General features: G+C 41.0%; 1 protein-coding gene across 1 annotated transcript in view; it reads right to left on the bottom strand.

Moving 5' to 3' along the window:
• Positions 1-2,069: 2,069 nt before the first annotated feature.
• The window catches only part of LOC133500805 (raftlin-like), a 114,646-nt gene continuing 90,996 nt past the window's right edge, over positions 2,070-25,719 (bottom strand). Inside the window, exons 8-10 of the mRNA XM_061819946.1 lie at positions 18,343-18,446; positions 11,524-11,599; positions 2,070-9,404 (exon numbers count right to left, since the gene is read on the bottom strand). Coding sequence (XP_061675930.1) covers positions 8,871-9,404; positions 11,524-11,599; positions 18,343-18,446 — 714 coding nt within the window. The 3' untranslated portion in view covers positions 2,070-8,870. The remainder of the gene's footprint in view (positions 9,405-11,523; positions 11,600-18,342; positions 18,447-25,719) is intronic.

Genomic DNA, 25,719 nt, shown 5'->3' with positions numbered 1-25,719 from the left:
TTTGGCGCTTATCCTCATGAGGGTCTCTGGGAATGCTGGAGCCTATCCCGGCTGTCATCGGGCAGGAGGCGCGGTACACCCTGAACTGGTTACCAGCCAATGACCGGGCACATCGAGACAAACGGCTGCACTCACAATCACACCGAGGGGCAATTTAGAGTGTCCAATTAATGTTGCATGTTTTTGGGATGTGGGAGGAAACCGGAGTGCCCGGAGGAAAACCCATGTCGGCACGGGGAGAACATACAAACCCCACACAGGTTGGGCAGGGATCGAACCCCGGGTCCTCAGAAAGATGAGGCCAACGCTTTACCAGCTGATCCACCGTGCCACACAGGATGTAAACAAAATGTCCAATTGTAGATTACATAATAAAAATGCATTTTAAGGGTCCCAAGCACGACCCACCTAGCACTAAGTTAGTAATACTCCCTGGAAAGTATGAAAAAAATCAGCTACTGATACCGTGTGATCAATTTAGGCGAAAAAAATTTGGTCTTGTCTGGTATAACATGAAAAAGTCGAAAGGGACCTAGACCCAAAATGGAACAGGAAGTTGGCCATTATGTTACAATTTTTGGTGTCCCAATTGTTCGGGTCATTTTTGAGGATTCTCAGAAAGTTGCAAAAAAATTACACCCCACCCCCACCGACCCCCAACACCTGTGTGTCAATAATCAATAGCAAATTGGCAGCTTATGCCCATTATATGAGGATGCATGAAAACGTTTCAAGAAGCTAGGCCTGAAGCCCAACAGGAAGTTGGCCATTTTGGTTCGAATCGACAAGTAAGGAAGTAAGTCTACACATCTGCTTTATTGACAAATTTTGGGGTACACACAGGTCCCCTCATCGCTTTTTCAATTATTTATCTATTTTGTCATCAACTTATTTGTTGCCCTTTGAACAATAAATTGAATTGTAGCTCCATAGTTGATCCAATTGAAAGTGTTGTCCACTAGGGGGAGGTGTGACATCGAGGGAGCAAAATGAACATGAGCCAGTAGAACATCCGATATGCGATTTGATTTTATTATAATTTTTTTTTTCCAAGGCTTGAATTCAATTTGGCGCACAAAATTGAGCGGGTTTTTAAATGTATTTATTTATTTATTTATTTGTAACTCCCATTGGTGTCAATTATAGCCTCCTTTCAACTAGATGGTACATTAAAGATCTTTTCGAACAAGACCATTGTTGAAAATAGTCGGGATTCACTCAGGTCCTGCGTTATGATCCATAATGGACACGGAGTCTCTCCGCGTGTGCGATGGAGTCTTCAATCTGCTTCAGCTGGCGATCAATCGATCGATGCAGGAAGCGGAGGAGCGCTTTGGTGTTTGCAGTTTCGTCTTAATGATCTTTAGTCTGAGCCGTATGGATTCAGTCGGGCCTCGCGGACCGGCCGTTAAATGAACTTCATAACGCCGAGCCGCGTTATTGTCTGGGCTGAAATATTGACCCGCGAGAGGACTGCGTCTGGGGCCTCGGTGGCATTATTAAGATTTTCACGTCCATACGGGAACGGATGGGAGCGCGGTGTGCGTTTGTGCTTCTATTGCCTCCATTTGTCCTCTTTTCTCCACTTAAACAAGGCACATTTGTGTGATTTTTACACCGAATCGGTGTTTGTAATGTGGCCCTGGGGCGTCACGCTGCGCAGCGACAACGGCGCTCATATCCCATCAGTGGAAGGTGCAAACTTGACCTTTTTACCGCTGTCGGCAAAATAGAGGCGGAAAATATGTTTAATGATGCCATCAACAGAACATGCATTACTGGAGTACTCTTATGATAACTTGATTTCGGTAATGTCTTAGTATTTTTGTATCGTTATCCTGCATCCATTCTCAATGCCGCTCATCCTGTTCAGGGTCACGGGAAACACACACTACACAGATTTTATGAGGATTGAGAGTTTTAATGAAAAACGTGTGCACTATATTTATTTTATGCATCACAATGAATGTTGCACAAGACAATTACATAGTAAGTAAGTAAGTAAGTTTCTTGTCATCTCAGATGAACGCACATTTATGTTTGGCACAATTTTTTTTTTTTATGCCAGATACCCTACTCAGGGAGTGGAGGCCCCAGTGGGATATGGACCCACAACCCCTGGTTTACCAAACCAGTGCTCTAACCACTGAGCTATGGGGCCTCTCACAAGTCAATTACATAAACCTGTCAAATAATAAAATAATAAGTTTTGCCTTTTCCTGACAATTTTAGAATTCATACAACTTCCAGATAAATTTTTTTTAAATAAAAGTAAATTTAGTTGTGCAATGTAAATTACATAAAAAAAGATGTCATACAATGAGAATTTCATACTTTTTTTTAAAATACACTTTTTGTTGCAATTTGAAGCAGAAAATTCTACACATGCTCTCATTGGTTTCTTTTTTCTTATTTTTAATTGCAGTAAATTTGGTTGTGTAAAAAAAACAAAACAAAATATTCAATTCATTTGAAATTTAACTGGTGCAGGAACTGGTTGAAATAATATATTTTGTTTATTTTTGTGGAATGTAAATAACATAAAAAAGATGTCATACGATGAGAATTTCATACTTTTTATTTAATTTTTTTAAATATACTTTTTGTTGCTATTAAAGCAGAAAATTCTACACATGCTCTCATTGGTTTCCTTTTTCTTATTTTTAATTACAGTAAATTTAGTTGTGTAAAAAAAACCCAAATTTAACTGGTGCAGGAAGTGGTTGATATTAATACTTGATAGTACTGTAGCGGTGCCGTGTCATGATGAATATGATCCGCTAAATTACATAAAAAAGATATACAATGAGAATTTCAGATTTTTTTTTCTTTTAAATACACTTTTCTTGCTATTTAGAGCAGAAAATTCTACACATGCTCTCATTGCTTTCTTTCCTTATTTTTAATTACAGTAAATTTGGTTGTGGAAAAAAAACCCATAAAATATTCAATCCATTTGAAATTTAACTGGTGCAGGAACTGGTTGAAATTAATATATTATTAATTACATTAATATATTAATATATACATATATATTCTTTGTGCACTGTAATATATAATGTATTATATAAAATTTATATTTGTTTATAATGTATGTATTTATATTTATTCAAATATTTCAAATATTTTTTGTCTTTTTTTGGTTAGCAGCAATTTTAAGGGTTCAAGAACTGTGTATTTTGCCTTCACATTTTAAAAATTATTGCTAAATCACTATTATTAACAGACTTTAATTTGCATCAAAGGCCATCAGTTCCTTGTCGCAATAAAGAAGCACACACAGACATTAAATATAAATATTTTTTATAATATACAAATTGTACAGATGCGGCGGTGGGCGGTTAACCATAATAACGACGTGGACGGACAGGACGGCATTAAGATAAAGAATACTTTTACATCATCACTGGCACGTTAGCTTTTCCGACACAAACAGGCAACTGCAAAGATGAAATATTCAAACATTTTCTCCCTAATGCAAAACAAAAGAGCGAAGCCGGTCTCGGAGCTCCCTTATCGGGGAAAAGATGGCGTTCCGCTAGTCTGTTTGTGAAAGTTACAACCGTTCACGCGTGTCTGAATGGAACGTTAGACAAATAAATGGCGATCATGTGACCTTGATAATGTCACCGTAGCGAGGCCAGGCCAAGGATCTTGGTGATTGACAGGATTAACATGGAGGAAGGGGGGGGATATAAACAAAACATAAATGTAATATTTATTAAAGTCCTGGAAAATTTGAAAGTGAATAATAAGGCAAAACGGAAAACTTCCTATACGTTTTTTGACATCGACATCACCATGTACTGTTTTGTCACGATACGGTATTGATACCCCACCATGACATATTAATCTTTGCCAGGTGTGAAGATTCATAACCCGCCTGTCTACTGCCAACAATGCAAATATAAACACGAACATGATTGTATTTTTATTCTGTCATCGTCGACATTGCAGCGGATCATATTCATCATGACACGGCACCGCTACAGTACTATCAAGTATTAACGTCAATATCTGGTGAAGTCAAGGGTGCCGGTCTATAATTTCTCTGTGTACTGTCAACCCTGCACATCTAAACAATACCACATTTTTCCCATCACTTTTGTAAAAGTCATAATTCATGTAGTATATTTTTGTGGGTGATACAGTTATGTATCGCATAGTTGTATGGAATAATGATATTGTTGCCGCGTGATGAAGCTCAAGTACAGCGAAACCTTGGTCGGACACTTTGGTAACATCAATGTAAGACATCCCGTCAAAGGCCGCACCTTCAAAATAAAAGCACGCAGTACAATACACTTTCTTCGGTCACATGAAGACTTACTTAGCAGTCGCACACAATAAACCAAAAACAAAATATTTTCATTGTGATTCTCAAATAAGCCACCACAGAGCAAAAGCAAACAAGGCGAAACTTATTTTATGCTTATGCTTTTTTTTTTTTCCCGGAAAGCCTGACTTTTGACGGAAATTTACGCCAATATTGCCCCAACTTGTCCTTGTGTTGCCGAGCAGACCGGGAGGCTTGTTATTCCCTTTCCCTTGACGAACACTTTTAACACAATGCAACAATGTTCTGTGTTAGCTATTTGATAGAAAAAGCGAGAAACACGAGAGAATTCTAGAAAGAACGCCGAGCCAAGTACAAAAATATTCTCTGACTGTCTTCCATATGCCATCAAGTCTTTACTAAAAAAATTGTTGAAATAAATTAAGCTAAATGTTAATTCATCCACATTTTTTCAGTCATTTATATTTCAGTTTGTGAATTATTAATTATTCTTTAGATACGGTTTTCTTTTAGGGCACAATTACTTTTTCCACACAGGTCTAGGTAACTGAATAGTTTTTTTTGCCCCAAAAAATAAATGAAATCATTTCAAAGAGCATTAATTTTATTTGGGTTATATTAGTCTGACCCTAACCCCTTCTTCATGAAACTGAAATAATTCACAGAGTTCTATATGCCGTGACCCCATCGGTTCAAACAAACACAAAGTATTTACAAACATTTTATTTTTTTCCCTTATTGTTTTCATACTATGAAATCATTCTCACCTTGTCTTGCAAAATTTTTGCTTATTTTCCGATACATCTGTGGAAATTTGAAAATGTAAAATTGCGAAATGCTTATTTAAGATTTTTTTTTCCCCCTGGCACAGCAGTTGTACTTGGCTACGAATGGGAACAAAAAAAAAAAAGAAAATTTGAATTTGAAAATGGGCGGCATGGTGGCTCTCAGCTGGAAAGTGTTGGCCTCACAGTTCTGAGGTCCTGGGTTCAATCCCTGACCCACCTGTGTGGGGTTCGCATGTTCTTCCCGTCTCTGCGTGGGTTTTCTCCGGGCATTCAGGTTTCCTCCCACATCCCAAAAACATGCAACATTAATTGGACACTCTCAATTGTCCCTAGGTGTGATTCTGACTGTGACTGTGGTCTGTCTCCATGTGATTCCTGTGATTGGCTGGCAACCAGTTCAGGGTGTACCCCGCCTTCTGCCCGTTGGCAGCTGGGATAGGCTCCAGAATTACCCGGGACCCTTGTGAGGATAAGCGGCTAAGAAAATGGATGGATGTTTGAAAATGCATGAAATCGTCACAGAAATTGCCAGTTTTAAAGGAAATTTGTCGACAGTTATAAGGATTGATGTCTTGTTTCTGACAAAATAGTATGCTGAATACCACAATTGTAGTTAAAAATGAGCAGTTTTCATAATGTCAACATTTACCAGGATGTGATGGATGGATGGCCCAAAATTAAAATTTTTTAATGCAGACAAAAACTCTTGCCAAAGTATTTATTCTTCCCTTAGCAAAATATATTCTAAGTAAGTTTTATTCCAATATTTTTATTATTGCTCGATCACTTTAATCATAATGTTATAATTTGAAATATGGTGGTGACACTGAATTGTTTCCTCAACTTTATGGAAAGCGAGGAACCATGATAAAACTTATGTTATTTGGATAAAATAATTGTAAAACAAAATAAACAAATGCAAGAATAGCCAAAAAAAAAACAAACTCACGAGTGAGAGAATTTAATCACACTTCACATCTCGGCTCACAATTAGAGTGCTTCTCCTCTGGAAAAATCAATCTGAAGGCCAAACGTGACCCTTGAACTCCAGCTGCCACTCAGGATGACCTCAGACTTTGCCGCAAGGAAGGGCGCAGAGCAGACCTTCAGTTCAAAACCAAGAGCCCCCAAATCTCCAGCGAGGGAGGTAGCCCGGCCCGCCACTCGGTCGCAATGGCAAGCGGGCCACTTCGCAAAAACAAACATTTTTCTTCCACACATACACCGGCTAGCGCACCTTTACTAAGCGTCGCCATATGAAGCCAGCTTGGATGACGGGCGGAACGTCTTCTAAGACAAACAGAACAGTCCTGTTGCGATTGAGTCAAGAACCTACGAATGAAATGACCTAGATGAATGACAATAATCACAGACCAGCCCCCCCCCCCCTTTTTATATGATACAGGCATGATTTCTGTTCCTGACATGCCCAACCGACAAAACCCATCAGCCACCAAATGAACGATCCACGGCACCCAGGTAGGCAGTTTCAAGGCATGAATGTAGTTTTCATAAAAGTAATTTTTTTTTTTTTGAGGGGGGTTGCTTTGATGTGAAATTTATTGTCAAATATATGAAATCCTTGTGATGGCGAGCCAAATACTACTACTTGTACGAATGCCATACAACGAACTAGTTTGTACAAAGGCGTAACAATACGTCAATTAGAGCCACACTTACTCCTTTGCATTTCATTTTTTAAAAAATGCTTACGGCTTACTAGTATATTTGATACAGAGGTTTAATGTAATAGACGACTACGGTTAGCGCAGGTTACTAGCTTGATTTTTGGGACAAAATCGGGTTACATTGCTAGTGGAGAAACGAAACTTTGTTGTAAACCAAAGATGCTGTGTACAAGGGTGTACACAGACAAGACAAGTAGACAAGTAGACAAGTGTACGTCTCGGTCGACGACTGAGATCCGTTCCTGCAGTAGCGACTGAACTCGAATTTCCACTTAAGTGGGATTCCACCGTTAAAGTCAGAATTTACATCAAAATACTTTGTATAAAAAAACAAATACATTGAAATAAACACGGTGACGTACTTAGCATGACTGCTGAGAGGTGGACGGAGAAGAAGAAGGGGAGGCGGTGCTTAGCAACTGCAAAGGAACCTGTTCCTCAATCCTCTCCATCTCGACAGGTATCAAAGAACCTTGTTTTGCGATCATTGAACAGAACCCTTCACATGCGCTAAAATACGGGCTTTGTCTTTGATAATTGTCACCACTGTTGACTGACTGAAGCCTTGGTGGTGTTGTTGTCTCCTCCTTTCTCCGATCTTTTTACGATCTTGAGCTTCGTTTCCATGGTAATGGATTTTCTTTTGGCTACAGAAGCATTGCTAAAAGACACAGCTTTCTTCTTTGGGGCGATAATGTCGAAAAAGGAGGGCGAAGTTACTCCCAGCACACAAACACGGACAAGTATTAGACAAAATGGCGGACGGGCGACGGGCGTCTTAAAGTTGAAACGTCTTAGGTCGAGACCGTCTTAACCCGAGGACTCCCTGTTTTATTACGATGAATACATATATATAATTTGACCTCAATTTAAGAGCAAGGTTGAGAATACACCTCAAAAATCATTCAAGATCTGGTTATTCACACAATTTCAAAGGTAGTAAATACTGCTCCAGTACTTTCCAATATTCATATTAAGGTATTTCCTCACAGGGTGTAGCATTAGCTTCCAAGTGCCCACACTCTATATTCATGACAAAGAATTATTTTTCAGACTAATATTTACTGTAATTATGATTTTAGGTTTGTGATAGCCCCCAACGTGTTCTGGTTTTCTTACAAATTTATGTTATGTAGACATTCCCAAGACTTTAGTTTACGGCTGTCCTTTGAGGCTCTACGGTGGGGCATAAATATTTGAGTCTACCACACAAACACTGCCCGGTGCGTCCTAACTAAGACAAAAATACGTCCATTTCGTCAAAGAATGAAATATTCATATTGTTAAGTAGCCACTTAACTCGATTGTGAACCGAGGACTCCTTGTATTTGAACTCACGCCCACAGCAAGGACACCACAATTGTAAATGATGCTAATCTTTAGCCCAGAGGGAATGGTACAACTGACTTTCTTTTGGCGGATGAGAAACACTAAACGGGAATACATCCTCGAAGGTCAAAAAGCTACATCACATTCCCGCGAATTTCACATCCGCTACTTCGTAACATTCTGTACGCAAGGTGAGTGTAGTCGTCATTGTCGCGTCGCTCCGAAGTTCCCTTGACGCTACTTTGGATTGTCTGTCGCAAACAAAATTCCTCCCCCGGTGTAGGCCCTCGAGTCCAAGCAATCCTTCGAATCAAGCAGAACTGAATGAATCAAGAGTCTTTGCTGTCTTTAGGCAGTCAGTAGTACAACAGAGTTTGGCCAGTGTTCTTCATCATTGCCCGATGACTTTAAATTCATCTTCTCGCTAAATACTTTTCTAAAAGCAAGAAGACCTCACCGAGAGTCCAACAGCAATGCACATACATTAATCATGTAGCACGCCCTGTTCCTTAAAATTCAGAAGGTTTGCAAGCCAGCTAAGAGACTGCAGTTCTCGGGGTAGACCGATCATTGTCATCTGGTCCCTTCAGGTCCTCCTAGGATACATGGTACATTCACAAAGTGTGGTTATACAGCAGAGTTGGTGGATGAAAAATGATAGTTTTAGAGGTCGTGCCAGCTTATGACGCTCCCAAGCTTCAAAAATTTGCCGTTGTGAACCCTGTCTTGAGTTTGAGGTTTTAGAGGTAGGGTTTTCATAATTTTAGGCTACTCTTGTGGGATTATATTCATCGTTGGGGACTGTGAATCCACCACCGTGTCCTTGGCAGTGACATCGAGGACGACCGACTCTTCAGTCTTGCACTTGTTCTGCTCTTCTTTAGATTCATTTTTTTCTTCCATTTCCACGCCATTTTCCACTAAAGCTTCAACTTCCTGCTCCGCCGTGGTCTTGTCCTCATTTTCGATCCCGGCAGCAGTTTCTGTCACATCCTGGGTGTCTTTCCTCTCCAAAGTCTCCATCAATCCTGCTTTGTGAGCTTTGGGCATTTCCTTTTCTCTCTCTTCTACTTCAGCTGCTTCCTCTTTTGTTTGGATAGTTTCTACCTTGATGGCGTCTTCAATTATTCCATCTTGCACATTCGGTTTCACGCTCTCTCGGGTCTTCCCTTCTTCCTCATTCCCAACATTTTCAACGTAATTGGGAATCTTGATGTCTTTATCTTGTTTAGGTTTGGGCTTTCTATTTTTGTCTTTGTTACTGTTCTTGGTGGGCTTGCCACGAGGTTTGAAGATCAGTTTCTGCAAACATGAGGGGCGTTCTCATTAGCGTGACATTTGACACAAAACAGTACTTCCATGAAGATAATATACAGTGAAAAAAATAAGTATTTGAACACCCTGCTATATTGCAAGTTCTCCCACTGAGAAATCATGGAGGGATCTGAAATTTTCATCGTAGGTGCATGTCCACTGTGAGAGAGATCATCGAAAAAGAAAAATCCAGAAATCACAATGTATGATTTTTTTTAAATGATTTATTTGTGTGATACAGCTGCAAATAAGTATTTGAACACCATCTACAATTGCGACCCTCAAAGACCTGTTAGTCCGCCTTTAAAGGTCCACCTCCACTCCATGCATTATCTTGAATCAGAATCATCTGTGTGAGGTCGCTAGCTGCATGAAGACACCTGTCCACCCCATACAATCAGTAAGACTCAAACTTGGGACATGGCCAAGACCTAAGAGCTGCCCAAAGTCAGCAGAGACTAAATTGTACAACCCCACATGTCTGGAAAGGGCTACGGAGAAATTTCCAAGGAGCTTGGTGAAAAAAGGTCGAATGTTGGAGCAATCATTAAAAAAATGGAAGAAGCTAAACATGACGGTCAATCTCAATCGGAGTGGAGCCCCATGCAAGATATCACCTTGCAGGATCTCAATGATCCTTAGAAAGGTGAGGAGTCAGCCCAGGACAACACGACAGGACTTGGTCAATGACCTGAAAAGGGCTGGGATCAAGCTGGGACCAAGACCAAGATGACTGTTGGTAAGACAATAAGACGTAAGATGTCATGGTTAGAAATCATACATGGCACGGAAGGTTCACCTGCTTAAACCAGCACATGTCAAGGCCCGTCTTAAGTTTGCCAATGACCATTTGGATGATACAGAGGAGTCATGGGAGAAAGTTTTGTGGTCAGATGAGAGCAAAATTTAACTTTTTGGTCATAATTCCACTAACTGTTTTTGGAGGAAGACGAATGATGAGTTCCATCCCAAGAACACCATCCCTACTGTGAAGGATGGGGGCGGTAGCGTCATGCCTTGGGGTGTTTTTCAGCACGTGGGACGGGACGACTGCCCTGTATTAAGGAAAGGACGACCGCGGCCATGTATTGTGAGATTTTGGGGAACAACCTCTTTCCCTGAAGATGGGTCATGGCTGGTTTTTTTCAACATGACAATGACCCGAAGTACACAGCCAGGAAAACCAAGGAGTAGCGCTGTAAGAAGCATATCAAGGTTCTGGCATGGCCTAGCCAGTCTCCAGACCTAAACCCAATAGAAAATCTTTGGGTGGAGCTGAAACTCCGTGTTTCTCTGCGACAGCCTGGAAACCTGTCTGATCTCCAGAAGATCAGTGTGGAGGAGTGGGCCAAAATCCCTCCTGCAGTGTGTGCAAACCTGGTGAACAATTACAGGAAATCTTAGACCTCTGTAATTGCAAACAAAGGCTACTATGCCAAATATTAACATTAGTTTTCTCAGGTGTTCAAATACTTATTTGAAGCTGTGTCACACAACTAAATCGTTAAAAAAAATCATACATTGTGATTTCTGGATTTTTCTTTTTCGATGATCTCTCTCACAGTGGACATGCACCGACGATGAAAATTTCAGACCCCTTCCATGATTTCTAAGTGGGAGAACTTGCAACATAGCAGGGTGTTCAAATACTTATTTTTTTCACTGTACCTGTACTTGGACACAACTGTCGAATTGAAATGAATCTGACTGTTGCAGTCATGGGAGATAAATTGTGGCCCCAAGGACAACGGTCTGAACAAACAACAATTTAACACTTGAACAAACAGAGCATGGTTCTATAGAGCGAAAGTGCAACGCCACAATCAGGAAATCTGGTTGAGTCTTGCTATCTCCAAAATCTTTGGCCTATTAGACCCGTCATTTCACTCGCACAAAGGTTAGCCTTGGGGGTTATCACTACTATTCAAGGTCGTCTCCAATAAATGTCCAGCTTGACTTCTGTAAACATTACGCACTCTGCCCAGGAATTCACAACAGTGGCCACAGTGTTTTGTGTTTGGGTTAGAAGGGAAAACATCTGCGTGTAAATGGCCATGGATTTGTGCCATTGGGCGAGAAAACAGAGAGAAATGGAGAAGTCACGTACCTTGGATTCCTTCTGCTTACGACCCAGGACAGGTCGCTGAAGGAACACAATCTGTTTGGTGGCCAGACTGCCATCACTACGCAGGACACAAGAAGAATGAATGACATGATCAATACATATAGGGAAAATGGTTCTTTGTAGGCGTTTAGTTCTTTGGTACATATTTATATTTTGCAGATTTTTATTAGATTAGTTTAACAAATAAATCATCTGACAAGCCGATATCCCATTTTTTACCAACTATTTGGTACTCAGTAGAATACAGATGTCTGCCAAGGTCGAAATGTCCCAAAAATTCTGTTTGTCTGGTAGTTGGTTTCATCCGCCAAGATTTAACAAAACCTTCTTGGATACAGGGTTGATTTTTTTTTTTTTTTTTTTTTCCCGTTCATGGCTTAACAGCAAAAAAATAGCAAATTTCATTGTTTTATCCCAAGTTGCTTTCGATACTCACTTCCCCTATTTATGCCAACCAAGTCATGTACTACTGAGGAGTTGTAGCATCAAAAACCACACACGTCGACTGAAACCTAAGTCAAGACCAAGACTGGATTAGGTCTTGGTCTTGAAAAAACTTGAATAAAGCTTTTCCCAAATGATTTCACGAGTAGTGATTTAAAAATGTGATGTGCTTGATGACCTTGGAGACTTGGTCTTGACTAGTCTTGGGAATAAAATCTAGGTGCCTTAAGTTTGAGATCAAATTTAGTGTTACGTAAGCAAAGTTTCTCTAACACCTTTTACAGACAGAGGCGACAAAGTACTTTTCAGGAGCGGTCCCCAAACATCATGCCGTAGACCAATCTTTAGCAGCTGTAGCCCATTTGGTACCAGGCCGCAGACTGGACAAAGAAATATTTCACTGATCGATCATCCATCCATCCATCCATCCATCCATCCATTATCTACCGCTTTTCCGGGCCGGGTTGCGAGGGAAGTAGCTTCAGCAGGGATACCCAGCTTTCCCTTTCCCCGGCCATTTCTTCCAGCTGTTCCGGAAGGATCCCGACGTGTTCCCGAGCCAGCCGAGAGACATAGTCTCTCCAGTGTGTCCTGGGTCGTTCTCGGGGTCTCTTTCCGGTGGGACGTGCCCGGATCACCTCAGCAGGGAGAGGCGTTCAGGAGGCATCTGAATTAGATGCCCCAGCCACCTCATCTCGCTCCTCTCAATGCGGAGAAGTAGCGGCTCGACACTGAGCCCTTTGGACCCTTGTTCAATCCTGGCCTCGCCTGTGTGGAGTTTTTGCATGCTCTCCCCGTGCCTGCGTGGGTTTCCTCCGGGCACTCCGGTTTCCTCCCACATCCCCAAAACATGCAACATTAATTGGACACTCTAAATTGCCCCTAGGTGTGATTGTGAGTGTGACCGTTTGTCTCTATGTGCCCTACGATTGGCTGGCGACCAGTTCAGGGTGTACCCCGCCTCCTGCCGGTTGACAGCTGGGATAGGCTCCAGTACTCCCCGCGACCCTCGTGAGGATAAGCGGCAAAGAAACTGGATGGATGGATGATTTCTCCAGATACTGATTTCCTCCCTCGTTGCAAAGATACACACGGTGGGTTAATTAAACACTAAATTGTCCGTAGGTGTGAATATGACTGTGATTATGGATGGAACTCGTCGACCGCTCTTGTCTGTCAGTTACCCTAAGCTAGGCCCCCCTATCTGTCATTTATCAGTGTTACTTTCACACCGGTGAGACTTTTTAAAATGTCTTTGAGCACATTTCCTATCGCTTCCACGCAGGACGGTGCCATGCTTCAGGTCGGCGCCCCTCTGTAATCCCGCGCTCTTTTGTTCTTTCGCCACGCCGTTCATATTAACGAGACATCTGCTCTGCCCGACGCCGAGAGCGTTGTGATTTGCTTCTGTTTTTCCCGGCTTTCATGTTCCCCCCGTGCTGTTTTCGGGCTAAAGCGAGACCCCGTCCGCGTCGGCCACGAAGAACAACTCCGGCTAGCTGATGATGACTCGACTCCATTAAAAGCCTAGCTACAAATCTTCCCTGTTCTCAACATGAAATAGATGCAAGAGTTCTTATATAAACCACCCAAATAGCCTCACAAAGTGTCTCTTTTTTCCATTAGCGCCTTCCTCGCGCCGTTTCTGCGAGCTATTTTCTGGGCTGTCAAGAATGCTGGACGGCTTCCTGGGGAATCAAAGGCAAAAAAAAAAAAAGGGAGTGCGCTTTCCCAGCAGAAGCTTCGGTCTGGCTTGTTGAGGAAATGACAGGCCTTTGTGCGACACACTCTGCTGCGCCATTAAGACTTCACATCTATTCAGCAGTGAATGGAACTGGAGGTGGTCGTGTTCTAACGCAACATGGAATAAGGTTCAAAAAGAGACAAGAAAATCTTATACTACTAAATGAAAAGTGGACTACACTGTAGCATTTGTACTTGAGTAGTTTCTTGTCAGCACTTTACTTCCAATTTGAAGGTTTTATTCAATGTCTGAGCAAAAAGCACATTTATTTCGGAAGTTTTCAAACAACTGATCCAACAGCCTACTCGGTCTTTGTCTTTGCCATAATGACCTTTTGTTTTCGTTCGTACATCCGTCAAACATCTTTAGCGCGTCTCCGCCGCGCGCGATTTTTGTCGGCAAATGATGAGAAACGACTTAATGGCTTCGAAATGTAATCACCGACTACGCTAATTGAATGCAGCCAAGGCGAGACGAGCACCCGGGGTTAATGTTGCGCGGATACGCCAGCCGAGCGCCCGCTAGCATCCATTACAGACCAGGCGAAAACAACAACAACAACAAAAAAACGTTTGCAGACGTGTTGTTTAAGTGAGCGAGCGAACAGTCGCCGCCGCACAAACAAGCCTAATGAGTATCGGAGTGAAATGTATCATCAAACTGTTTGCGGGCCGGGTGAGAAATAAGCTGCTTGTTGTACTCTATCTAGGCCGACTTGATTAATTAGCGCTGTTGCGGCGCGGAGGCGCTTTGTGTGCGACGGGATGGGGGGGGGGGGGGGTGCTAGTGAGATAATGAATCAGTTGTGAAAGGGTAGAAAAAAACTCGGACGGTGTGCTGTTGGGAATATGTAACGCTCGCTTTCGTGGGATATATATATTAGATGTAACTTTTTGTCAATAGAATTGTGAACTGAGTGAATTGTTTTATGTCCCGTTTACTCCAGAATGGCTTGCGATAAAAAGGATTGGGCAGTGTTGGGAAGTATTGGGCGGGCTGATACTGAAATATTGGTACTGTCATACCAACGTTCCTTATCCAAGAATCAATTCTCAGGACAAAATATTGATATTTTAACAGCCATCCATCCATCCATTACATGAACTCAGTAGCGTTGCAAACACACTGGTCCTTATCTCAGTTGACTTCAGGCAAGAGAGGGGGAGGGGTACAGCCTAACCGGTTGCCAGCCAATCGCAGCCCACATAGAGACAAACAACAGTCACGCTCACAATCATACCTACGGGCAATTTAGAGTCTCCAATTAAAGCATGTTGTTCGGATGTTGTTGGAAACTGCAGTGCCGGGAGAAAACCCAGCAGGCACTGTTGGAACATCCAAACTCCACACAGGCCAAGGCCGGGATTTGCACCCCGGTCCTCAGAACTGTGAGACCGATGCATTAACCTTCGTGCTGGAATATTTTCAATGAGATGTTTTTTTTTCTGTTTTTAAAGTATAAGTATCCCGGTTGGTAAGCTAAGCACAGCAAATTTTTTGTATAGCGCATTTCATACTTGAGGTAACTCAATGTGCTTTACATGATTGAAGGCATTTGAAAACAAAGAGATAAAACATTTAAAACGGCATAAAAACAATAAAAAATGATAAACTAAATATTTTTTAAAAAGACAATTAAAACCCCATACAGTGCAAGTAAAATGATCAAAAAGTGGATATATTCTAAAAAGCATGAGGAAAAAAAAAACCGAAGAGTTTTCAACCTGGATTTAAAAACATTCCCACTCGCGGCTGACCTCACCTCTGTTGGCAACTTCTTCCATTTGTGTGCAGCATAAGAGCTAAATGCTGCTTCGCCTTGGTTGCTTTGGACTCTGCGCTCCGCTATTTGACCCGAGTCAGTCGATCTCGGAGCTCTACTAGGTTTGTGTTCTGTAAGCATTTCTTTCATGTATTCAGGACCTAAACCATTGAGTGATTTATTGACCAGTAGCAGAACTTTGAAAGCTGACTGGAAGCCGGTGCAAGGACTTTAGGATTGGAGGTATATGCTCTGACCGCTTTGTTTTGGTCTTCAGCTGTTTAATACTTTCAGTTCAATACTTTTACTTTCTTCAGATGGTTTTTGTGATTGATTTGATATGCCTGTTGAAAATCAGGTCGGAATCAATCAGAACACCGAGGTTTCGGATTTGGTCTTTGGTTTTTAAAGATAGAGAGTCCAGGTGTTTAATAACAGCAATTCTCTTTTCTTTATTGCCAAAAACAATCGTCAATTTTGTTGTGATTTAGTTCTAGAAAATTTTGGCTCATCCAGTTATTCATCTGATTTAGACAGTGGCACAATACCTCAATTGAACTGTAGTCACCCTCAGACTTGTTTTCGTATCAGTAAGAAAATTCTTGGCATAATGGACTAATGATAGGGCTAGTTTTTACTCTCCCATGCCTGTCGTGGCCTCAACCTAAAAGAAGACTTTGTGTGCCTCCAATATTTGATCATTTTAAGTACGTGTGACTTGAATTTGTCAAGTAACTTGAATAGCAGCATTTAGAGGAAATTTCCATTTGAGCGTTGAGGCTTCCACATATGACGTTTCTGTCACAGATTTCTTCCTTTTAACCAAAAACGGATGTCTTCGTTGCCACTAGCGATGCACCGCCTGCGTACTGAGCAGAGAAAGCGTTTCCGGGTGGAGATTTTCCTGTGACGGGCGGCAGCCGCTCTGCTTTAAACGGTTCTGAGGCGCAGATTTAGGTCAATGTCTTAGTGGAGGAAGTTTCAACCGCAACTCAAGACAAGGTGTGCATGGTATGTGTTTCAGTGCATGTTCCACTTTATACAATCTAGGCCAAACGAGGGTGGAAAGAAACGTCACTACAGACACAAACCATTGCTGAATCTGCCCAGTATATGCCTTTCAAAATTGGTGTAATGGGACCATAACTCCAGGACGTGTTTGCATTAGAAGGGATTGGAAATTGATAATGGTCACTTCAAACCAAATTTGCAAACTTGCTGTCTCTTCTTGAGACATTTTTCTTTTGATTTGGTAGACATACTTACCAAATTTCATTCTGGTGTATAAACTGGACTCTGACCTTGTGAAGTTAAGCTAACATTTTGGGTTTGGTGAGTCATCAAAACTTAGCCGTGCTCTGCCCATGACAAAAACTCAAATGTTTTGGAATTTATCTCCGTCTTTCTCTCATGCTCACGTTTGGAAAATGTACGGGTGTGGTCAGTCATGCTCGCAGATAAAGTTGCGGGTGTGATAAGGGATGGAATCTGGAGACCTTAAAATTATATATATATATTCATATCCCACTGGGGCCTCCACTCCCTGAGAAGGGTTGCGTCAGGAAGGGCATCCGGCGTAAAAAAATGTGCCAAACATATATGTGCGTTCATCTGAGATGACACGCTGTGGCGACCCCGAAAGGGACAAGCCGAAAGAAACTTACTATATATATATATATATATATATATATATATATATATATTAAACATAACTGTTAATTACAAATAAAATAGAAAAAAAAATTCAAACTCAAAAATGATCTTTTTCAATTTCAACTGATATTAGTAGAACATGATTTAAAATTTTTCATCAATAAAAAATTCTTGATCTGACAAACTACCTGAAAAAAAAGTAAAATGTGCTGGCCTGTCAAGGATTAAACACGAATGGTCTATCCCCGCAATGTTTTGAAAATGCTGAATGTTTAGTTCAACATCATCGGCGGTAGTGACAACAAGCTAGCAATACATTGGAACAAACATTCCTGTCGGCAATCATGATATATTGTTATAATCTAGCGTAGTTAACGGCGGTATCTATTGTCAATCCATTAATGAAATCTATATCTTAATCTATAAACCATGTTGAGGGGGATGCATGAGCGCATCGCCGCGACTGCCGTAAATAGGAGGCTGGCTTGCTAGAACGCGCCTTTATGTGCGTCCGCTCGACGTATTGGCGAGACTTGAATCAAGCGACGAAGTGGATGATAGTATAACGTCTTTTTTTGGGGGGGGGGGGGGCGCACGCCGTCACACTGCCTCGCGATCGACGGATTGAGTACCTCTAGTGTAACTGAATTTCCTTTGACATGACTCATGATGTTGACTACTTTCGACGTAAATGCGCTCGCAGAACGTGAAGCAGCTCCGAACGTCCGCTTTTGGCATCAGTTCCGTACATGCTCAGTATGGTTGTTTTGTTTTGGAGGAGGCTTGTTTAGTTAATGACGTTTATGAAATAAACACATAAATTAATGTCAAGACTACACAAAATAAGCGATGTCTTTCAATATCTATTTTTTCTACTAATTTTACGCACGTGATTTTTCGTGCTCGACTGTGCAGATTTGCGAGTGTGATGGCGCGCGGGTGCAAACGCACTCGTCAAATGTGAGTGACTGCTAAAGTATACAGTAGATTCTTAACAATTTTGTAGCTATCACACAAAATCTGCAAGACTGGTTTGTCTTTGAAGGACCCTGGAAATGTCCAACGTGACCCCATAATGGTAGCGTCAAACCAAAAAAGAAGCCTCAGCCAATATACAAAACATCCTCCTGTTTGTCTCTGACTTTTCACAAAATTACAGTAGCCATCATTGCTACTAAATGTTAAGTGTAGGTGATACCTGTTGGTCCTGATGACGGGTGTTGGCAGAACACAGGTGAGTCTCCAGCCGTACATGGCTAAGGACTGCAGCAGGGGAACATAATCAGCCTTCACCTGCAAACCCTACGTGGAAAAGACACACACCGCCCATTACATTCAACATTGCACATTGCAACTCCATGAACCTGTAATAAGGCTTTAAGATTTAAGGCTGTAATTCTCGTACAAGGTTTTGGTGTCATGTTGGAGTTTGCTACAACGGCAGGAAAAATAAATCAACAACTGTAACAAACAGCAAAATCCCAGGTTGCTATGCGTCAAAGGCGCAATGGGCTGAGGGAAGCAATCTAAGACCTTGGAAAAACAAACAAACAAAAAAAAAAAAAACAGGCTGTTCAGTGAAACTGCTCACTTTGTGGCAAACATTCACATTTTCTGCCTTTTATGTTTTTCCTTTTTGGGATGAGATGCCTCACTGGCAGACTGTAGCCATACATTTATGTTACAGAAAAGATTTTCATAAAAATTTTTTTGAAGCAAATTCCAAAATAGCAGATGCCTAGAGATTTGTCTGAAATATGTGCATTGTGCCTTATACTATAGACAATATCTGGTCAATCTGGCTATGTTAAGAACTGCAATTCCTATATACAGTATACGTAGATAAGTGGTATTAATATAATACAGTCACTCACATTTGAAAAATGTAAGGGTGTGGTCAGTCATGCCTGCAGATATAAAGTTACGGGTGTCGTCCATCAGTCATGCCCGCAGATATAAAGTTTCAGGTGTCATACCCGCAGATATAAAGTTGCTGGCGTGTGTTCTGTTTGTAACTATGAATGTACCCCTTTAAGAGTGCAGGGGGGTGGTGTCAGGTAAACTAGGAAGTAGAAATAGGCTGAGCAGCAGTGAGTTATTAGTGACTGTGTGCTTCCGTGTTAAAAAAAAAAAAAAAAAAAGACGTCAGGCTGTGGTTCACTGCGCTGGATCGATTTTCGACAACAGCTTAGAGGGAACATCCGTCAAGACTACACAAAAATAAGCGACATCTTTTAATATCTATGTATTTCTACTCCTAACCATTTTTATTGGCGTGATATTTCGTGCTCGACCATGCAGATTTGCAAGTGCGACGGCGCGCGGGCGCATACGCGCCTGCCAAACCACAGTGACTATATAATAAGCAGCAAGGTACACCGTTGTGTATTATGGACATTGTATTAAATTATATACATTTATCAAGACTGTAGCAGAATAATCAGTTGAGTAATGTACCCATTCCTGTCAGGGCAAAGCAAATACAGTGCGATTTGAGCGTGATCTTAATTTCTGGTCGAGAGTCAATGGTGGTGGGTGCCAAGGAGGGATGCTGATGATGATAATGGGGCCAAAGCAAAAAGTTGTGAAATTTCACAGAAATCTTGTGCCATACAGTCACGTCTTTGGGATTTCATGTAAACCTTGCGGGACTGAAAGTTGTCAGGCGTGATGTACTTGAACTCTTGTGTGATTAAACTGTTTTGTCAGATCTCGAAGTTTCCTGTGATTTAGCTGAATTCTCATGAGACTCGACGTGTAGTGTGATCTGGGAGAAGATTTGAAGTTGCCTTGTGTCATTTTCACACAAGTCGTTTGTTCCAAGATTTCACATTTATTGCGTATTTTAGCTAACGTCTTAGTTTGTAAGTTCCATCCATCCATTTTCTTTGCCGCTTATCCTCACGGGGGTCGCGGGGAGTGTTGGAGCCTATCCCAGCTGTCAACGGGCAGGAGGCGGGGTACACCTTGAACTGGTCGCCAGCCAATCGCAGGGCTCACATACGGCTGCACTCACAATCACACCTAGGGGCAATTTAGTGTCCAATTAATGTTGCATGTTTTTGGGATTGTGGGAGGAATTCTGAGTTGTTTAATGGCGAATCCTGACACTCAGCTGTGTGGACTATTTACTTTATTTACTTTAGGACAAGATTTGAGTGTGTGTTTGTGTGTGTGTGTGTGTGTGTGGGGGGGGGGGGGGATAATCAAACGCTATCATTCTTCATGTAAATTGCCCACATCACCGATGTTGAAATGTGTGGACCAAATCATAACAAAAACAACAAGTAGCCCCAACAGGAAATGAAACAACTCAAGTCTGAATGAATGCGGCTCGATAAGGCAAATAAATGAAAAAAAGGTAATGAGGCCCGCAAACTGACACAAATAATAAATGTCGAACATCACTAACATTCAAATGCAATCCGAATTCATTCGGCGACATACGAGCCAAACATAGCCTGGAGGGGAAAGCGGGAAAAATAAATATAAAAATGTCAGGCGGGAGAAATAAGTGATAATAAGCAGCAGGACGCGTTCAAGTAAACAAATGCATGTGCTGCATTCAAATGTCAACAGCGTTAAACTGTCTCCTAAAATCACAAAAAGTCGTCTTTGTCAAAAACCACGTTGAAGTCCGGCTTGTTTTTTTTTTTTTTTTTTTTTTTTTTACCTCTCCTTGCTGCTGTGTCATTTTTATTCATGGGGAGAGTTTTGAATTTCATCAGCTTTTGTTTATAGATGACACATCTGCGCTCAGGTTTTGTTGTTTTTTAAGAGAAACTTCACGCAATGCGCAATGTTTGCTGTAAGTCACTGTATTCATCTTAGAATGAGTCATTAATAAGAAATGAGTCCATATGGAGTTGGATTTTAAACGCCGCGAAGGCATTGGATGTATAAAATGATGAATTAAAATTTAAGATTGTGAGCGTACACTGGGGTAGTCTTCAATGACGGAAAGCGACTTCCGCGCTGAAGACTGAGACGTCTCCAGATTGCATGTCGCACATGGCTTGCGGTGTGTGATATCTCAGTTCTCTCCCTGGCAGAGGTGAGAGAAATGGCGACCCAGATAGCAGCGGGGCTAATTTGCGCCGCCGCTCAGCGTGCGAGGTCGCGCTCGGCGTGTCAGGTTCCGCCGCTTCGATAAGAATGAAGGAACAATGATCGCCAGTCGCTGGAAAGGGCGTCCCGTAATGTTAAATCAGTTCATTTTGACTCGCAATTGCTCCGAAAGTTGGAATTAATGTGAACATTTCTTAAGGACGCATTCTGCTTGATTTTAATTCAATTTGAGAAGAACTTAAAAGTACGGGGAGTCCTCGGGTTAAGACGGTCTCGACGACTAAGACGTTCCGACTTTACAACGCCCGTCCCCCGTCCGCCATTTTGTCTGGCGGATGCTCGTCCGTGTTTGTCCGCCAGGAGTATCTTCGCATTTTTTTGCCGTCCTTTTTCGATATTATGGCCGCAAAGAAGAACGCTGTGTCTTTTCGCAATGCTTCTGCAGCCAAAAGAAAATCCATTACCATGGAAACGAAGGTCAAGATTATTAAAAGATTGGAGAAAGGAGAGAAACCAACACCACCGAGGCTTCAGTCGGTCGACCGTGGTGACAATTATTAAAGACAAAGCCCGTATTTTAGCGCATGTGAAGGGTTCTGTTCAATGATCACAAAACAAGGTTCTTTGATACTTGTCGAGATGGAGAGGATTGAGGAACAGGTTCCTTTGCAGTTGCTAAGCACCGCCTCCCCTTCTTCTTCTTCTTCTCCATCCACCTCTCAGCAGTAATGCTAAGTACATCATCTTGTTTCTTTCAATATATTTGTTTTTTTATACAAAGTATTTTGATGTAAATTCTGATTTTAATGGTGTAATCCGACTTGAGTTGAAATTCGAGTTCAGTCGCTACTGTAGGAACGGATCTCAGTCATTGACTGATGACTCCCTGGAAAGGTAAATGAAGAGTAATCCAAATTGGCTTCCAAAACCCATTTTTGAATTGTTCAAATATTACTATTATTATTATTATTTTTTTTAAATCTGTGACAGACTCCCCACAAAGTCAGAAACTTATCACTTTTGGTTGCATTTTTGTGTGGTGTCTCCTCCCCCCCTATTAACTCAATACAGAACACACCACACACACAGATTCTGTTCCGGCACCGATCTTGAAACGTCGCTTGATCACGTGATGTCGTAAAACCAGGGAGGAAGAAAGGTTTCCGGATATGTGCTGATCTTTGGCAAATATTGACGGAGTCGTGTAAAATGGCAAGAACTTCAAAAAATAACTTGCTTTGGAAAATAATTCTGTTGAGGTAACCCACTCAGACCAAAGGACAATCTGGCATTTGAGGTTCCTGGTCGGGAACGGGCAAAACTGGCACAAAACCAGGTTGATTGTCTTTGTGTGTGTGTTTACCGGGCCTACGATTGTTTTTGAGTCTTGTTTTTAAAAGTTAAACTAACTACTACTACTACTACTACTAGCAACTTTCAGGCAATAGGCAGACTACACCGTGTGAAAGAGTAATAGCGATTTGAAACTTTCGAATTAGCATAACATCTATACTAATTTCCATTCACATTTATATCTCAAGTATAATAAGTAGTGGACTTTTTCTTAGACTAAATGATCCGGTTTGGTTGAACATTTTGGTGTTTTATATATGTTCATTTGTATTTATATGTTTCCTTTTTTTTTGTGGACAGTTTAGAGTAGTTTAAATTGGAAGTTATAAATAATAAATAACCTCTGTGCGGAGAGCAGATAACATCCTGAAATATTATCTTAATGTTGAAGCATGTCATCTTCAATGTATTCTCTACAGTGGTGAATGGTATTTTTCTTAAATGCAACATTTCCTGCATTGTTGTCTTAAGATAACATGTTTAACATATCCTGTACAGTGATGAATGTCATTTCCGTTAAGATGCAGTTTCTATATTTTTTTTCCCCCACATTTTTATAAAAAAAAGAAAAGGAAAAAAGGGAAAAAATCATTTGCATTTTTCCACATTTTTATATACAAACAAAGAAAAAAAACAAAGGCAAGAAAAAATAATTAATTTACATTCATTAACAGTGGGGTAATAATACCTTTATAAATGACAGAAGAGGAGGGGTTCTCTCATCTCCAATTATCTATTCTAGTAGGTCATCTTCAACCAAGTTCTTACCCGTAAGTGAGCAGAAAAAAAAGAAAAAAAAATACCTTAAAGGGAAAAGAAAAATAATCATAGTTGTGAAGAAAAATTATTCCACCTCTAAGCACATTACAACAAATGTTCCAAAAGCAATGTACAATGATTTACATATTCGCGTCAAGTAAAAATCTTATTTTTAGGTTTCAAATTTTCTTGGTATCAAAACCCTTGGGTGATACCTGTTCTGACAACAAGACATGATGCAATACTTGCAAGTTAAAAAAAATATACTGCACATCATGTAATAATAATAATGACAACAACAAAAGGAATAAATGGTGGGAACCAATGAACAAAATTAAGATAAACTTGATTTGTCATTATGTAGTAACATCAGTGTCCGGTATTAATCCCAAGAATAAGGTTTCAAATTTTAAAGGAATCTTGACTTTCATAATTTTCTCCATATTTTGTTTGTCTTTCCAGTATTTTAAAATTATTGGACAGTCCTAGAACGTGTGAAAATGTGTCGCCTTTTTCTCTCCACAATCTCTAGCAGGAGGTACTTGCATCCTCTATTTTTTTTTCTCATATAAAAAAAACAACTAGTTTAGGGGATGTATCCTACTAATGAGCAACATGTAAAGTCCACAATTTTCCCAAAAGTTCAAGGCTTTAATTCCAATTTAAATCCAATTTCAACGGATTGAGATTTAAAAAAAAAAAAATGTATTGAATTTTTTTTTTTTTTTTTTGTCCTCGATATAATGACTTTGCTGTAGTTCATGTATCCCCAGACTAGCTTGACTATAAGCCTGTTAAATCCGTTAGTGCAGTAGCAGACTGTCGAGAGCGAATTTGTGGGACAAGAAAATGTCCTTTCACACTTAGAAAAGTCTAAATTCAATTAGTGAGATATCATCTGTAAACACACACGCAGACACAGTACACGCATGGACAAGCGAGCAACTACACACACCTTTTACCGACACTGGGCAGAAATCAAATTTAACACCAAACCTTTGCTGACAGATGATATAATCGGGAACAGATAAGGGCTTGTTTACTGCGACGACGCACACGGACACACACACACACACACACACGGACGGTCAATGTGTTGATAAGATGTACTGCACGTTTCAATGTTTCATTCCGCAAACAATGAAAACAATCTTAAAAGCAGCAAAACTGTGACGGTGACAAATGCTGTACACACACGAAAGACAAAATTCGTGGTACCCTGGGATTGAAGAACCCCCACAGGTGTTAGGTAGGGTTTAAATTAGGGTTCTTCTTGGATTTCTACCCATGTGGTTTGGGTCTTTACATTATTGGAGGAGACAGGAAAGCAATTGTTGTGACATCACGTTAACTTGTGCCTTGAGTTGTTTGCGATATCGCTCAAAATATTGCTGTTCTGGCATTGTCAGGATGTTACATGCGATGGACCTTTCCGACCTGTCAATCACTCGTACAATAATAGCCAATCAGAGAGCCGCATTGTCTTAACCCCTGGCTTGACACGCCCCTCTCGCTGTATTGTCCCACAAGCAATGCTGGTTGTCAGTAGAGGGCGCTTGGAAAAGTTAATGTTACGAGGAAAATGATCCTCAGATGCGCTTGGGGAACGTGCAATTCTGATGAATGATATCCGGCTAGTTTGCAAGGGCCCTGGTTGATTCATTTTCGAAAGCCTAAAACACAGTTGACAAAGTGTCTACGATGGATTAAGGCTTGTGGAAGAACGCACGTACAACTAAATGTGGACAATATCAACAAACAAGGCTGTATGTTCGAAGGTAAGTGAGGGAGAAGTAACTTTTCTGAGTTTGACTGAATTATTATCAGTGCTTTATACATTGCAGGAGAACAACTTTTACTTTGTTAGTGTATCACTGACCTGCTGAATGAAGTGTGTCATGTTTTATGCCGAAGAGTCCGGTTAGGCATACAAAGTGTGCAATGTCATGTAAGAAAAGTGTGTATTTGTGTATCACATCAGACTTCTAAGACAGAGCACTGGGTTCCATTACGAGCCAAGTCAAATGAATACACCGACTCACTTCTAGAGACTACAATAATATTACTCGTGATCTTCCAAGTAAAAAGTACCCACCCTTGCTTTACATGCGCACTACGATTCCACTATTTTATCCTGTCAGAGTTCAATATGAATTTTGTGAGGCGTCAAACTTTTTTGCATCGATCTCCAACGTCTCGCTGTAACTCTGACATTGCGTCCTGCTCCGTCCGAAATCTTAATTCAGTGTACATGTCCGAGCGTGAAATAGTTGAGACCTCTCCGTAGAACTCTCTTGGACAGATCTGATGCATTTGGCAAAAAAACATACCCCAATATTATCTGGAATACGCGACAGAGAATCCAGTTCAAACCTGTTCTGTTCAATCGCCATTT

The sequence above is a fragment of the Syngnathoides biaculeatus genome, chromosome 5 (assembly GCF_019802595.1).
Source record: "Syngnathoides biaculeatus isolate LvHL_M chromosome 5, ASM1980259v1, whole genome shotgun sequence".
Lineage (NCBI taxonomy): Eukaryota > Metazoa > Chordata > Actinopteri > Syngnathiformes > Syngnathidae > Syngnathoides > Syngnathoides biaculeatus.
Note: the sequence above shows the minus strand (reverse complement) of the source record. Positions and strands in the feature narration are given on the sequence as shown.